This window comes from Brachyhypopomus gauderio, chromosome 10, assembly GCF_052324685.1.
Source record: "Brachyhypopomus gauderio isolate BG-103 chromosome 10, BGAUD_0.2, whole genome shotgun sequence".
Taxonomy (NCBI): domain Eukaryota; kingdom Metazoa; phylum Chordata; class Actinopteri; order Gymnotiformes; family Hypopomidae; genus Brachyhypopomus; species Brachyhypopomus gauderio.
In genome coordinates, this window is record NC_135220.1 from 10492085 (window position 1) to 10507819 (window position 15735).

At 48.5% G+C, this 15735-nt stretch overlaps 1 protein-coding gene across 1 annotated transcript in view; it reads right to left on the reverse strand.

Moving 5' to 3' along the window:
* Positions 1–6872: 6872 nt before the first annotated feature.
* The window catches only part of pcdh1a (protocadherin 1a), a 60054-nt gene continuing 51191 nt past the window's right edge, over positions 6873–15735 (reverse strand). The window contains exon 5 of the mRNA XM_077019316.1: positions 6873–11614. Coding sequence (XP_076875431.1) covers positions 11241–11614 — 374 coding nt within the window. The 3' untranslated portion in view covers positions 6873–11240. The remainder of the gene's footprint in view (positions 11615–15735) is intronic.

Genomic DNA, 15735 nt, shown 5'->3' on the forward strand with positions numbered 1-15735 from the left:
AAGCTCCAGCCACAGAGAAAACCGTCCTGGCCCGAGGAGACAATGATCTTCAATTACCCGCAACTCTCTGTCCAATTTAGCTTGGACATGAGAGGAGGAACAGAGGGAGGGTGGGAGGGGAGTAGCAAAGGGAGATCTGTCTTCAGACGAGACCCGCAGCGAAAGGGTGAGCAGAGGGAAGACGATACTTCGTCTGTGCGGCCATTGAGGATCAGAACATGCAGGTGAAGGGGGCGTTTAATTAGATGATGGACGTGCCAAAAAGGGGCTTTTAATTGGGTGGGAATCGACTGAGGAGAGGAGAGAGGGTTTTATTCAGAGGAGGAAATAAGGCTCACAGAACGTGGATCTCTCTAATGAGAGGAGAGGATCAGTGTGAGCATGCGTGTGTGCATTTGTGTGTGACTGAGAGAGACAGAAAGAGAGATAGAGAGAGGCAGACAGAAGAAATTATATTATTTTCTCAAGAAAGCCGAGGGTGTAAAGCAAATCTGTCACTTAGGGTTCATGCATTCCGTAATTACTCTTTCTGATCTTCATATGTTATGAAAGAACATATAGCTTCATTGTCCATGTAAAGCAGGAGAGATACAGAAACTATTTACAGCTTTAAAGCCAGGCTGTATCAGACTAAGACATAATATCCATTTAACTGAGCAAAGCAGCACATGAACTCTGGGACCTACAGGTTGGCAGAGCACGTATCTGAGTGCGGCTGCTGATCACTGCCTCTTCCAGCCACGTTCAGCAGTCGTCACTCAGTGGACCAGGTGTGTGGTTAATCAGAACTGCCTCTCCTTTAGTTTTCAAATTGGACAGAAGGAGCAGTTCCCCGGGGAGCCTCCCTGTCAGCATTCATCTTCTAAATGAGAATCTCTCCTCCACTCCATCATGTTGCTTGTCTGGACGTCTCTGGGAGGTGCCAGTTCCGCTCCCACTGACAGTTACACCATTTCTCAGCAAAGCACGTGGCCTGTTTTCCGACGTCAGGCCACCTTTGCAAAGGTGCAGGGCCGGGAGAGGTGCAGGGAGGCGTGAGGGCTGTGTGGGGAGATTTCTGCAGCCTAACATTGATGGAAAGTAGTGCAGACATCTGACACCATTTTGTTCTTCAGGCATGTACCTGTATCCATCCGCCAGACTCATGTAGACGTGTACCTGCGCCGTCTGCTTCTGAGCAGGGACCATAGCACCGTAGCACGGGGGGGCCTGCGTACATGCCCATTCCCAAGGAGACGAGAGACAGAGCTGTTCTGCCCGCATCTCTGCCTGACCACCAAAACATGTTGCTCCATCTAGCCGATCAGCACCAAAGCACAGTGGCTTGGACCCCCACCCGACCCACCCTTCCAGTCACAGTGGTTCAGGACCCCCAGCCTCCCAGCCACTCCCTCCACCTTCGTGACTCTTAATAACCTCACACAGCAGAACCCCACACACGAAGCTTAATTGCAACTCCTGTGTCTACAACAACAAAACATCCATCTTTCCGTTTTCTCTTTTTCTCTTTCATTCCCCCTCTCTGGCTGTTTATTTCTTTTGCACCTGGTCCTTCGCTCATCATCTGAGACTCGTCAGGACGTTTCTCCAGAGAGGACAACTGGTTCACCAGCTTCACATCACAGGGTCTCTTGTGCTTAATCCAATCTTCCAAGCAACGGGGTATTTGCTTTAAGACACATATCTGGCATTTAGTGTGCTGAAAGGTTTTCTCAAACCAACTGATTGACCGTAAGCAAAAGGGATAGAGACAAACAACAGAACAGTGAACCAAAAAGTAGAATAGACTGACCACAGCAGAGAGGATGTGAATAAAGAGGGGAAGTGGTAGGTGTTGATGGAGGTGATGGTGTTGGTGCTGATGGGGTGATTGTGGGAGGTGGAGGAAAGGAAGCCCAGGAGGTGAACTGCCTCAGGCCCTGAACGCACTCCTAATTTACTGTGTTCAGTGGCTTTATATAAGGGGATATACTGTAACTCGTTCAGTATCCCCACAGACTGGAGTTTGCTGCTTCAACGGATTAGAGCTTTTAAAGTGTCTCTCCGAATACAAGGATTCCAGACTAGAAAGCAGGAGCCAGGGGCGACCGTGCCAGTTTTCTGGGGTTTTCTCTTTCTGCCAACTGTCTTCTGAGGAGCGTGCTGGTTTGAATTGATTACACAATCTGCATGACAACCATGCATGACACTCGGAATCTAATTAGCACCATGCATAATTGTTTGCACTGAAAATATATTGTAATTCAAAAAAGAATCAATATCTGAGACCAATGGAAAGTCTGTAAAACATACTTCCAGTTAGGACTGCTTAACCCCTCAAGCAAAATCGAGCTCTTTCCAAATTGCAAAGGTAATATATGATGGAACCTGTACCCACACTCCCACAGAGACACCGTCTTCATGCAAACAGTTTTCCCATTTTCAAACATCTGTTCCTACATAATAAGGTAATCAAGAGAGTTTTTCCCCACCTGTGGCTAATAGGACATGTATTGTCTTATTTCCAGTACACTTTCAGTGCATTTATTTTGACATCATGTTAAGTACCGCTGATTAAGTCTAGTATTTGTTTGTGTGTCTGTTTAATCCATGCCAGTAACACCTGGCCATGGTGGGTTCACACTGTTCAAGTGACTAGTCTTTCAACTTGGGAAGTTCGAAGACATGGAAGGAAGAATATAGAAAATCTAAAATTCCTTTTCAACAACCCTCAAACTTTGAATGCAATAGCTGCTGGTAAATTAAAGGCTTTATTACTTCCAAATATCAATTGAAACATTTTGATCAAAACTGACCAATCCTAATCGGCCTTATGCAGTATATCTGACACACAAGCCTATGAACCCTAGCGAACACTCAAAATATAATAGCTGCTGTCCCAACTGCTCCCCTCCCCTCGCTCACAGACAGACCACAGGCCTCCCTGAAGACAGCAGAGATCTGTTCATGCCCTGTACAGTGAGTTCTCTTCCTACTGACGCAGATCCCGCATGCAGGGCTAGTAGTTATTCGCCAGCAGAAATAGCCACGACGCGTACAACCTCAGTGGTGGTAAACAGTGACGCAGGTACGCCAGCGAATGACGGTTTGCCAGTGAAGGAGAAGGGCTGGATTGTTTAGTTTGTGTGGGAAATAAACTCCAACACTCCCCAATTATGCAGCTGCCCAGCAGGACTCCTGATGTTCTGAGCTCCCCAGAGCTGCAGAAGCCCCAGTCAGTTGTTACAGGTGCGGCAGACCCTGATTGAGTCTCCCAGGGAGTGGAGGGGCGGCCCGTGGGACGCAAAGACTTTGTTATTGTTTTTGAGAAATGTATGCGGTTTCTTGTTTGTAGCTAAGATGCATACCGTTATTTGGAATCATTTCGTGCACGATGCTTTTATACTGACTGTTGAGTGGGAGGTGTGTTGGAGATTTGTCAGCATTAACTAATGCAAAACGCTGTTGATGGCAAAGCAAGTGACACGAACTAAAGTGAAAACAAGCTCCAAAGTGTGAAAACAAAAAAGTGTCTGTCTAGGTTCTCAGGTGGGACCAAAAATGAGAGTATAAACAGTTCATTGGGCATGTGCAGCCAGACCTCAAAAGCTGTCCAAACTCTGAGGAGTATCTGCAGTTTCTTGAGTCTTGCACAGGCCCTTGTCACCTTTCAGTCAGGCCCTGAACCCTGGAGACCAAAGGCCACAATCTTGCAAGCAGATGGTGTGTGAAGACAAAGGGAACCAGCTGCAGATCTCCTGCAGTCCTTGAGTTCGGCACCAAGCCCCCGTTAGGAGACAAACTGCTCTAATTCCCTTTGGCCAGTAAGTTGTGGCTAATTAGATTAATGCTAGGGTGTAATGTGTGCTGGATTTGGGGAAGGAAGTGATCAGTTTGAAGTGTGTGGCGTGTACTGGGAGGGTGAGGAAGAAGAGAGGGAACCCGTCCTACCTCCACGCTGCTCCTGCACTCCCAGACGTGTCTCTGTGATTTATATAATCCTGCCTTAATGGGCTGCACAACCCACACACACAACCCACACACACACACCTCCCACACACACACACGCACACACATGCACACACCCACCTATGCATGCGTACTTAGACATACATGCTCACGCGCACAGTGGAGCTGAGCTGTGAGCATCATCAGTGGGGCAGGAGGGGTAGTGGTCACTCCTGCAGTCTTGTGGCGTTCTGCTGAGTATCCTACACTCTTGCTCTTTTTCTTCTGTTAAGGGCTATTGGTTCTATTTATCAAAACTTAAAGATAAGGAGGATAAAGAAGAGTAAACACAGACAAATACCTTTTCAGGATGATGACTATAAATACTGTGGGACTATGGAAGACCATAGTTTTATCCACCTGTAAGCCTTGAGAGAGAGAGTGTCTGAGTCAGATGTTACCTGTGCTGTGAAGCTATGTAAATGTGAGGTGAGGTGTGTGTGTGTGTGTGTGTGTGTGTGTGTGTGTGTGTGTGTGTGTGTGTGTGTGTGTGTGTGTGTGTGTGTGTAAAATAGAGGAGTCTGAAGCCCCTGTCAGAGTTGATGGATGGCTCTCAGGTATTTCTGGATCAGAGATTATTTGAAGATTGAGTTCAGGTGGGAGGTAATAGAGTGTTAAATGAGTTAGTGAGATGTTTCATAGATGCTATTGAGCAAGAAAGGGCCACATTCCTACCTTGAAGAAATGAAAAAAGAGGGCACGCGCACACACACAAATGCACACGAGGAGAGCAATCCAGATTACTCCAACTAATAAAGTTTATATGTGTCTGACATGCATCCTGGAATGCTCTCAAGTGTAGTTATCGACTTCACACACAAACTCCTTTAATGATGATGCAGTTTAAATTGCTCCATTGATTTTAATACAGCAATTACATCTTTAGTGTATGAGAGTCAATATAGGAGACAGTAATACAAATGGCTGAAAATAAGACTGTTTTACTCCAGTGATTTTCCATGAGGTTTAAGTGCTCACGTTGTGTAAACCACCTTCTTTTCCTCAAAAATACCCAATCAATTCTCGCGAGGGGGGGGGGGGCGTCTTTTAAGGCATGATGTATGACTTACGCATATGCGCATTTTCTGTTGGAAAGAAAAATATAAATGCGTAGCAGTTCACAAAGCGCGAGGATACAGGAGTCCTGCAGGATGATTATAGCAGCTCGCTGAAATGGCGCGCGCTCCCCATCGATCTGCGCTTTCTGCTCAACTATTTATTCTGCGAACCGGGCTCTCGCTTTTTAACACAGCTCGGAGGGTTCCTGTCGGTGCCGCGCGACTGTCGGGGATGTGCTTTATTATACGGGGAGTAAACCCTCCGGGTTTGGGCAAAACAACGTTGTTTGACAGCGTTTAATTGGAGAGTGTGTACTGAAAGGCAGTCGTCCCTGCCGCTGGTTTCATTTCTAATTGCCGACAGCAGCGCACTTAACGAAGCGGGCGAGCAAAAGAGCGTGGGAGAGAGAGAGAGAGAGAGAGAGAGAGAGAGAGAGAGAGAGAGAGAGAGAGAGAGAGAGAGAGAGAGAGAGAGAGAGAGAGAGAGAGAGAGAGAGAGACCAGGTTGCCACGGCAACGACGGATCAACAGCGACTGTAGTAGCCGAGGGGGCAGTTCCAACTCAGAGGAAGGAGCAGCTCTTCTCCAGCGGGTGCAGCTCTAATGCCCCTGCGACTCTGCATAAATACAGAAACGGGCAATTAAATAAATAAATAACGCCGGGCCACCAGCACGGCTCACAGGAAAGATGTGTTGTAAAAGTATGACCTTCCGGGAGGGGTCGGGCAGTTGGGGAATTCACAGTACGCGAGCTGATGAGAAAATAGCGGTTTCTGCCACTGTGCCTTCTGTTCCTCCAACTGTCTGTTTTGCAGTTTTAGCCTTTAAAACTGCTGCGCGGTTGCACAGATATTCTCATTATTCCAGCTGCTTCCGTTTCAATCGGCAGCCCTAAGAAACGTTCATGTGGCGGTAACTACCAGCAACCTGCAAATCAAGACCAGAGGAAATACAGCAGCAGCGATTCATTTATCTTCAATGCAGGGAGAGTCAGCTATTAATGACTAATCTCCATCCTCTATTGCAGCTTACGCTGCAGTTCTCATATGAACAGGTAGGGGGCAGCTTGGCTACTTCTCTCTGTATCTATCAAAACCGCCAGTTTCAGCCACACTAGTGTCTTTATGACAATGTTTTTCTTTGTGTGTCATTTTGTATGTGGCGTTTACTAATGTTACCGTTTGACATGGACCCTGGACACTCCATTTTACCCCATTTATAGCTTTTCTTTCCTTTCCCATATTAGGTGAATCACTCCTCGACATCCCCTCCATAAAGAAAGTACAGAATATAAAAGGCAGATTGATTTATTGTCTTTCATCTCTGTGGTATTATCTTTATGGCACTGTGTTTACTGTACTGTTGGGAACCCTGAGATGTCCCCCCACCCTGCGTCCAACAAAACACATTACACACATTCACACACGGCTGAAAAATAAAGGATCTGCCTCTACACACTGCTGCTGTAGACATGTTTCTGAGCGCATTAATAACAGCCAGTTTCAGGTTTCCAGCCCTCATCCCTCCACGCTCAGCACTGTACACGTTTGCTCACTCCCAGGTCCCAGGTGAGTGGAGTAACCCAAACCCGTTTGCTTTCAGAAACCCTGGACGTCTGGCCGAGGAGCAGAGACACCATGCACAACAGAGGTGGGCAGGCGGGGGGCTGAAGTGTTACTGTTTGTTCCTCTAGATCAGTGGAATCAAGGGAATTTCTGTAATGTAAAATCATTGATGGGGTGTCACGGTCTCACAATTCATTTATGCATAATGACTCATCAAACATATTAGTACTTTTCATCAATCATTTTATTACAAATGTTCTTTTAAGGACTTATTACAAGGGGAATATTCTCAACATGCGGAACAGAATGAAACATAACACATGGGAATCGAACGAATGGGGAAGCTGTGACAGCCCACTGTTCACGATAAACATAACGAAAGAGGTGCAATAAAGCCCTGGGGAAGGGGAACCAGGGAAGGGCTTGGCACCAGCCGAGGACCACCGCCGGGGTCACACCGCTGCCGGGGTCACACCGCCGCCGGGGTCACACCGCCGCCGGGGTCACACCGCCGCCGGGGTCACACCGCCGCCGGGGTCACACCAACACCGGGTTAACACCGACACAGGGGTTACACCGACTCGGCCAACGATCAGTCCCACCGAGGCAAGATGTACACGTCTCAATAAACACTTTACAATTTTTATATGCCATTGGCTTTTTGTCGCAAGATTTAAAAAGCTTCACTTGCATGTACATAAAACTGTACAAAAACAGGGCATCACAAGCAATTTTGTCCTATATAAATATAACCAACAATTAGGATAACAAGTGTTTTTTACTCTCCTGCAAAAGACATACTCTCAAGGCAGCTGTCTTTAGGCGTCTACGAATAGTGAGGATGGGCCTGGATAGAGAAGTTGGCTGTTTTGTTCTGAGGGAAAGGAAGGAATTTCCAAACCACCACTAACATCTCAGCAAGAACAGTAAACAATTTCTACCAATTATCTTTGGAATTCATGCTAATCTTGTCACCTGCCTGACAGCACACAAAGGGGGTGGGGGGGGGTCTATGTACAAAAACACCTTCTAGAGATGCTAGCCACAAAAAACCACTGTTTGTGTTCTTGGAAAAAGAGCCTTGCTCTGGAAACAAAATAAAATTTCCTTTCACACCACAATCTCATGACACCCATCAGTCCTCAGCTAGAAACACCAAACAGCAAGAGAGCACACACCTAAAACACCAGATTAAAAAACCACAACAAGTGAATTTTTTTCCACATTCTACCCTCTGAGTTGCCTGGGAAAACAAAAAAAATACCAAAACAGGCTGGAATCAGAGGAATCGAACCTAGTGATTCAAAAAACGGCATCAAACTACTTGTCTCTGCTTAGAAATACAGTGTGAAAGAGTCGAACCCTGTGATTCAAAACTCTGAAGCCGTTGCGTCAGGTCCACACTACAGTGTAAAAAGGAGTCAAACCCAGAGCTTCACTGGCCGAGGAGTCCGGCCGGCGCCTTGAAGCTTTTCACACAGGCTGGGATTACAGTGCTGTGGGGTCAAATCCTGCTCCAGTAAGACCACAGAGAGGTTCACCCATACTGGTGTGGATGGGATGGAACAGTGGTAATCTCTACCTGTAACCAGGTCCAGTCAGGGTCAGAGCTGACTCACAACCGGGTGGGTCGGCCACACAGAGCGAGGGGGATAATTACACTGGATCATGACCCACACTGGAAATTTCCCTTTTTTATCACAGTCACTAAATGGCTTTGAAAAGAGCATAATGTGCTTTTTTTTCCTCAAGGCAGGATAATCATTCGCCTTATTTAATCACAGTCATGTCCAGTAATTTCCATATGTTTCTGCTTTAATTATTCTCCACGAGGGGCCAACGGGAGGCGCCGTCGAGGTATGCGAGGATAGCACAGCTCTGTGGGCGAGCCGTGGGGGCTTTCTGCTGCCGGACCCCAGGATCGCCTCCCAGATCCTACACACACACACACACACACACACACACACACACACACACACACACACACACACACACACACACACACACACATGCCACCCTGGATTCATTACTCTAATTAGTGAAATGGCCACATCCAAGTACTTGCACCTACCCCACTACAAACACTCACACACACATACACACACACACATAGTCCATTGGACTCAGGCTGGGTCCTGTTGAGTGATTGAGATGTTGAATTGCAAGGCTACAACACTCCTAGGCTATGATGACTGCTATGTGCTGTTGTGGTTACTCATTAAAATACCCTCAAGCCCCACGCAAAATAACCAGACACTTCCTCAATGATCACATTACATCATTGACACAATGGCTGGAGCCCACAAAAAAATAAAAACATAAAGTAATGCAATAAAGAACGCTCACTTTCCTTCCCAACACATGACCAGGTGCGTAAACGTGTTACGTTAGTCGACAGTGTGTCCAGGAACTGGAGTCCAGTGCAAACGTGAGACACATCATTAAGAACAGGACAGTAAAGGTATGGAAATAACGACACTTAAAAGAATGCAAAAACAGAATGAGGCAATTTATCGTTTTGTGACTGCAGTCATTTCTGACAGTAAATACATGCACAGTTACCATGACTGCAAGGCCTCGCAGGATTATCAATCTAATTTGTCGATTATGATTGTTAATTACAACTAGATTAAGGCATTGAATAAATATTCCTTATACCTGGACAGGTTTTAGAACAAGAGGGGACTGTTGTGATGAGGACGTCATGTAAACAAGAAAAATATAAGGGGCCAAAACATAAGATTTAAAAAAAGGAGGAAACGTTAGCCAGAAACCAGGAACTGTGAAGCTCTCAGCGCTCAGCGGCTGCAGAGATACCGGGAAGCTGCAAATGCAATGAGTCACATGGCAAAGTTCAGCTTCACAAAAACAAACGTGAAGCTCCACCCCTGCTGTTCCAATAGGCACTCAGCCTGCCATGCAGGGAGAAGCTCCGCCCTGTTCCGAGCCGAGCTCAGCCCACCACATGTAGTGAAGCTCCGCCCCTGTTCCGAGTGGACACCCTGTTCCAAGCTCCACCTGCCACACGGAATGAAGCTGTCGCTCAGAATGAGGCCCAGGAGGGATGAGGGTTCACAGTGCTGAAAGCACACCAATTCCCCTGCACACACATGGTTGTGTGTGTGTGTGTGTGTGTGTGTATATGTGTGTGTACATGCATGTACATGCGCAAACACACACACACTCATACACAAATGCATGTGTAAAAGCAACTTTGTGACATTGCACATATACATTAATTAATCTGCTGGCTGGACCCCACCACACCCAGACATAGCGTGCAGTAGTTGTTTCTAGCCCTACACACACACACTCACACACACACACACACACATACATACACAAATGTACAGCGTGTGTGACAGCAAGGAGAGCTGCAGGTAAAGTTCAGGAGAGATCCCATAAGGAGATCAGCTGAGATCCTATGAGGAGATCAACTGAGATCCCGTAAGGACATCTGGTGAGATACCATAAAGGGGCATATAAGAATAAGACCTCCACCCTCTGAATCTCCATCAGCGGTAACACCAACACACAAATCCCTCAACACCATCCCCAAACACTAAGGCACGCATCCCCCACACCAACACACACACACCTCAACACCAACACTCACCCCCTCAACAATAACACACACACATCCCCCACACCAACACACACACACCTCAACACCAACACTCACCCCCTCAACAATAACACACACACATCCCCCAACACCAACACACACACCCCTCAACAACATCACTCACACACCCCTCAACACCAGCACACACACACATCCTCCAACACCAACACACACACCCCTCAATGACTCACACACCCCTCAACACCAACACACACATCCTGTCACCACAATACATCCCAGAACACCACCATATGCACACCCCCAGCACCACACACACACCCCCAACACATGCATCCCCCCAACAGCAACACATGCATCCCCAAACACCAACATTCACATGCCCCAACACCTACGCACGCATGCCCCAACACCTATGCACGCATGTCCCAACACCACAGGGTGCTTCATTTACTATGTTGCTTTTTTTCTTCTTCTTGTCTTCTTTTTTAAAACATTTTCTAAATCTTCGATCCCCAGTAGTAATACTCATATATACACACCATACAAATGTATTTACATGGCTGTACATGATGCCCCTGCGCTTGGAGGAGGAGCTTCAGGTGTCAGAGGCTCCGTGGCGGGAGTTCACTGGCTGTCCCTGCAGGGGCTTCTGGGTAATGTGGCACTACAGTACAGGTCACACCATTTAAAAGGTCCAGTAAACATTCCACAGGCTAACCAAGCTAACGCCAGTCACAAAGAAGCTGTGTGTTTTTTTTCTGTTTTTTGTTTGTTTTTTGGGTGGCTTATGATATGTTTGTGAAAGTTTCAAGATATGACAGTAAAAAAAGCTCTAGGTAATAAATAGATGAATTCATGAATGAACAAAACAAATAAATAAATAGAAATATAAATACACTGACAATCACACATTGTTTTTCACTAATAGCTTGAATTTGCTATTCAAGTGATATATCAGCCATTTGTGATGCTTCCTCGTGGTCGTTTGAGTCGTGCATCTCTGAGACTTCGGATGTGCGTCGGGCCAGTGATGGGTGGGGCTGCTCACAGGTATATTTCCCTTTTTGGAGCATGGTTGGAGGTGGGGCTAGTGGGCGGGAACTCAGAGGTAACACTCAGGGGCACCTCCTCCAGAGGGGTGTGGTCACTGGGGGCGTGGTCATTGCTGGAGTAGGCACTGCGGGAGGGGGGGAGGCGTGGCCGGTGGTCATCACTGCCAAGCCGGGCACTGCCATTGGCCAGGCGGCCCATGCTCCCTCTCTCCTGGTAAGGCACGAAGGTGGAAAGTTTGGGCGGGTTGCGGGCCTTGCGTAGGGGGGACGCCTGGCCCGGCATCCAGCACGCGTCCGAGTGGCCCAGCTCACTGCACTCCTGACTGCAGTTCCCCGTCATGGCGACATCGGGCAGCGAACGGATGTCTGTGAGGGGAAGGAGGAAACAAATAAACAAACAAACAAAAACACAGAAAACAACATTAATAATGTGTGGGAGCCTGAGGAGTCACGCAGTAGAATGAGTACTAGCATGGTCCTCCAGTACAGCCACAGCTCACCTACAGCTCACCTACAACTCAACTACAGCTCACCTACAGCTCAGCTACAGCTCAACTACAACTCATCTACAACTCAACTACAGCTCACCTACAGCTAGGGTTGGCACCTAGGTCTGACAAAAAACAAGGACACTCTGTCATACGCGAATGTAAATTGTTGACCGGGGCGGGGGGGTTGGGGGTGTAGGATGTACACATTGAGAAAAAAAAGACGGATTTAAAGTGTGCAGAAACAGTCTAAATAGTCGTTTTTTTTTGCCAGTACCAAATATTAAAAAGAAGGAAAACCGGGACAGCCCGGGAAAACCGGGACAGCGACGTGAAAACCGGGACAGTCCCGGGAAAACCGGGACAGGTGGCAACCCTACCTACAGCTCAGCTACAACTTAGCTACAACTCAACTACAGCTCACCTACAGCTCAACTACAGCTCAACTACAACTCAGCTACAGCTCAGCCAGAGCTCAGCTACAGCTCAACTACAACTCAACTACAACTCAGCTACAACTCAGCTACAGCTCAGCTATAGCTCAACTACAGCTCACCTACAGCTGAGCTACAACGCACCTACAACTCGGCTACAACTCACCTACAACTCACCTACAACTCAGCTACAGCTCAGTTACAGCCCGTGCAGACAATTAGTGGCAAACATACAAAGAGCTCGTTGTGGTTGCTATGCACTGCGCGGCGGTTGCTAAGCAAGGTGCAGCAGTTGCTATGCGCAGTGCCGTTGTTGTTATGTGCAGTGCAATGGGGTTTTTTTTCCTCTCTTTTTTTTCCCCTCTGCCAGTCAAAGCTTTATTCTCCAGCCCCGCACGCAGCAGCACGGCAGCGCTGATTACACCTGAACCCGTGGCCATTGTGCCCGGAGCAGCACCATAGCCGTCGCCGGGTAGCTGCCATGGTTGCTAGGCACTGTGAGTAAGTGCAGGTTTGCTAGCTGCAGCGCCAGGAAAGGAGGGAGTGGTGCTAGGAACACAGAACACACACACACACACACACACACACACACACACACACACATCTACACATACACGCACACACACACACACATCCACACACACACACGCACACACACACACACACACACACACACACACACACACACACACATACCCTCCCACACACATGCACACACATCCACCCACACACACACTCTCACACCCACTCTCTCTCTCTCACACACACACACACACACACACACACACACACACACACACACACACACACACACACACACACACACACACACACACACAGATGTGCCCATGTGTCACACAGACATTAGGATCCTATGTGTGGCATTAGAAGGCACCAGGGCCCTGAAGGCAAAGCCGATGTTATGGCTTATTGACTGGCAGGTCTGAAATTAGTGTGTCCCTGATTGATATCCACTTTCCATCCCAGTGTTCCTAATTAATTAAATAGGGCCAAGAACCAGTGACCTCATTCCGACAAGCAGCGCCACTAGTGAATGGCTGTACTGTATCTCCCTCACACAGAGCGTGTCCTCAAACACACACACACACACACACACACACACACACACACACACACACACACACACACACACACACATGCTTGGAAAGGAGGGTCAGTGTGTGCCAACCTCACGGCCACAAGACAAGCACCAGCTCTGCTCTGAACACCCTCCTCCGCCAGCCAGAGGCTCCGCCTTCCAAGGGGGCGGGGCCAAAGAGTAGTAGCGTAGGGACAGCTCCTTTGTCGTCCCTGCGTGTTCGTACAGGGAGTGGTGGGACAAATGTTTTTTGCCGTACACAACCGTTTTCTTGGTCAAACTGTAGTGACAGTAAATAAACTCTCACCTCTAGAAGAAAAAAAAATCTTCATTAAGGCCCTGCTGGCTGTGATATGTTTGTGTGTGTGTGTGTGTGTGTGTGTGTGGGTGGGTGGGAGTCTGCTTGTGTGTCTGTCTGTGGGTGGGGTGTTGGAGGTGTGTATGCACTTGTGTCGTGGAGTGCATGTGCCGGAAATAGAGTATGTGAAAGCTGAACAGGGATTGTGAGTGTGTGAGAGACACAAAATGTTTTGAAGGTGAGGTGTGTGTTGTAAAAGAAGGTGTGTGTGCTAGAGAAGGTGTGTGTGTGTGTGTGTGTGTGTGTGTGTGTGTGTGTGTGTGTGTGTGTGTGTGTGTGTGTGTGAAGGTGTGTGTGAAGGTACTGAGAGTGAGAGAGAAAGTCAGCCTGGGTATTACAGGTGGACTGTGTGTTACAGATAGTGTGTCGGAGACTGGGAGTGATTACCGTATGTGTGTGTGTGTGTGTGTGTGTGTGTGTGTGTGTGTGTGTGTGTGTGTGTGTGTGTGTGTGTGTGTGTGTGTGTGTGTGTGTGTGAGAGAGAGAGAGATGGCGTCCAGGGAGAATCAGGAAAGAGACTGAAGCTGCCAGAAAGTCTAAGCAGTGGCTAATGGGATTGAGAGAGCAGGTGACTCTGGCTTGAAAAGCAAGCGTCTTCAACACTTTTCTTCCATACACAACAAAAGACTGAAACTGTCCAGGTTTGCAAACAGACTCCATGTGTTGTGGCCACAGAGCACTTCATGACTGAGACCAAACCATGGCACACAGCCTGGGATGGGGTGGGGGGGGGGGGGCGAGAGAGAGAGAGAGAGAGAGAGAGAGAGAGAGAGAGAGAGAGAGAGAGAGAAAGATGAGTCACTCAGGCCTGCCTGTGTAACATGTCAAGTGCTGTCTCAGACACACGTGCACAAATTCACACATATGCACACACACACACACACACACACACACACACACACACACACACACACACACACACACACACACACCACACACACGTTATGTGCAGGTTTTGCAGTGGGCTTGCATCAGGAAGCCTGTGGGATGGCTGGGCTTCTGTGTTTGTGACAGGTTTCTTCTCTGTCTGATCCTCTGCCCAGGGGCCATAGGAGGGGAGGAGAGGGGAGGAGGGGAGGAGAAGAGGGGAGGAGGAGAGGGGAGGAGGAGAGGGGAGGAGGGGAGGAGGGGAGGAGAGGGGAGGAGGAGAGGAGGGGAGGAGGAGAGGGGAGGAGGGGAGGAGGGGAGGAGAGGGGAGGAGGAGAGGAGGGGAGGAGGGGAGGAGGAGAGGGGAGGAGGGGAGGAGAGGAGAAGAGGGGAGGAGGGGAGGAGAGGGGAGGAGAAGAGGGGAGGAGGGGAGGAGGGGAGGAGAGGGGAGGAGGGGAGGAGGGGAGGGGAGGAGGGGAGGAGAGGAGGGGAGGAGAAGAGGGGAGGAGGGGAGGAGAGGGGAGGAGAAGAGGGGAGGAGGGGAGGAGGGGAGGAGAGGGGAGGAGGGGAGGAGGGGGAGGAGGGGAGGGGAGGAGGGGAGGAGAGGAGGGGAGGAGGGGAGGAGAGGGGAGGAGAAGAGGGGAGGAGGGGAGGAGGGGAGGAGGAGAGGGGAGGGGAGGAGAGGGGAGGAGGAGAGGGGAGGAGGGGAGCTGCTCTTCCTGCAATTTCACAGGGCATCCCTCTGTTTGATACCACATGCTCTCTCCATCTCTCTCTCTGTTTCTCTCCATCTCTCTCTCCATCTCTCTCTCACCATCTCCCTCGCTCCACCTGCTGAGACTGACTGCACCACTGTGCTCTAATCAGCTGGAAATTACGGACCAGTTCACGGAGTGGGACATCAAACGAGGAGAAATCTGTCTGGATCTGCAGTCGTTTGCAATTATAATCTAATGAGAAAAATGACACCCAAATTCTAAGCTCCAAGTGTTATTTTTTAAAGCCAAACAGACACCCTGTGGTTAGTGCTAAAGACACCATGTCTGCACTGCGATAACGAAACAGCAACCATCTTGTGGAAGAAGAATGACACAAGCTGTTTTTTTTTTCCTTTTCTCCCCACCAGTGCATGCTGGGGTTATCGTATTCAGGAGAACACTCTAACAAGCTGAGTACACCTCTGAGTACATCATGTTCTCTTCTAGAGCAAAGGAGAAAGACAAAGAATATGTGAGAAAATG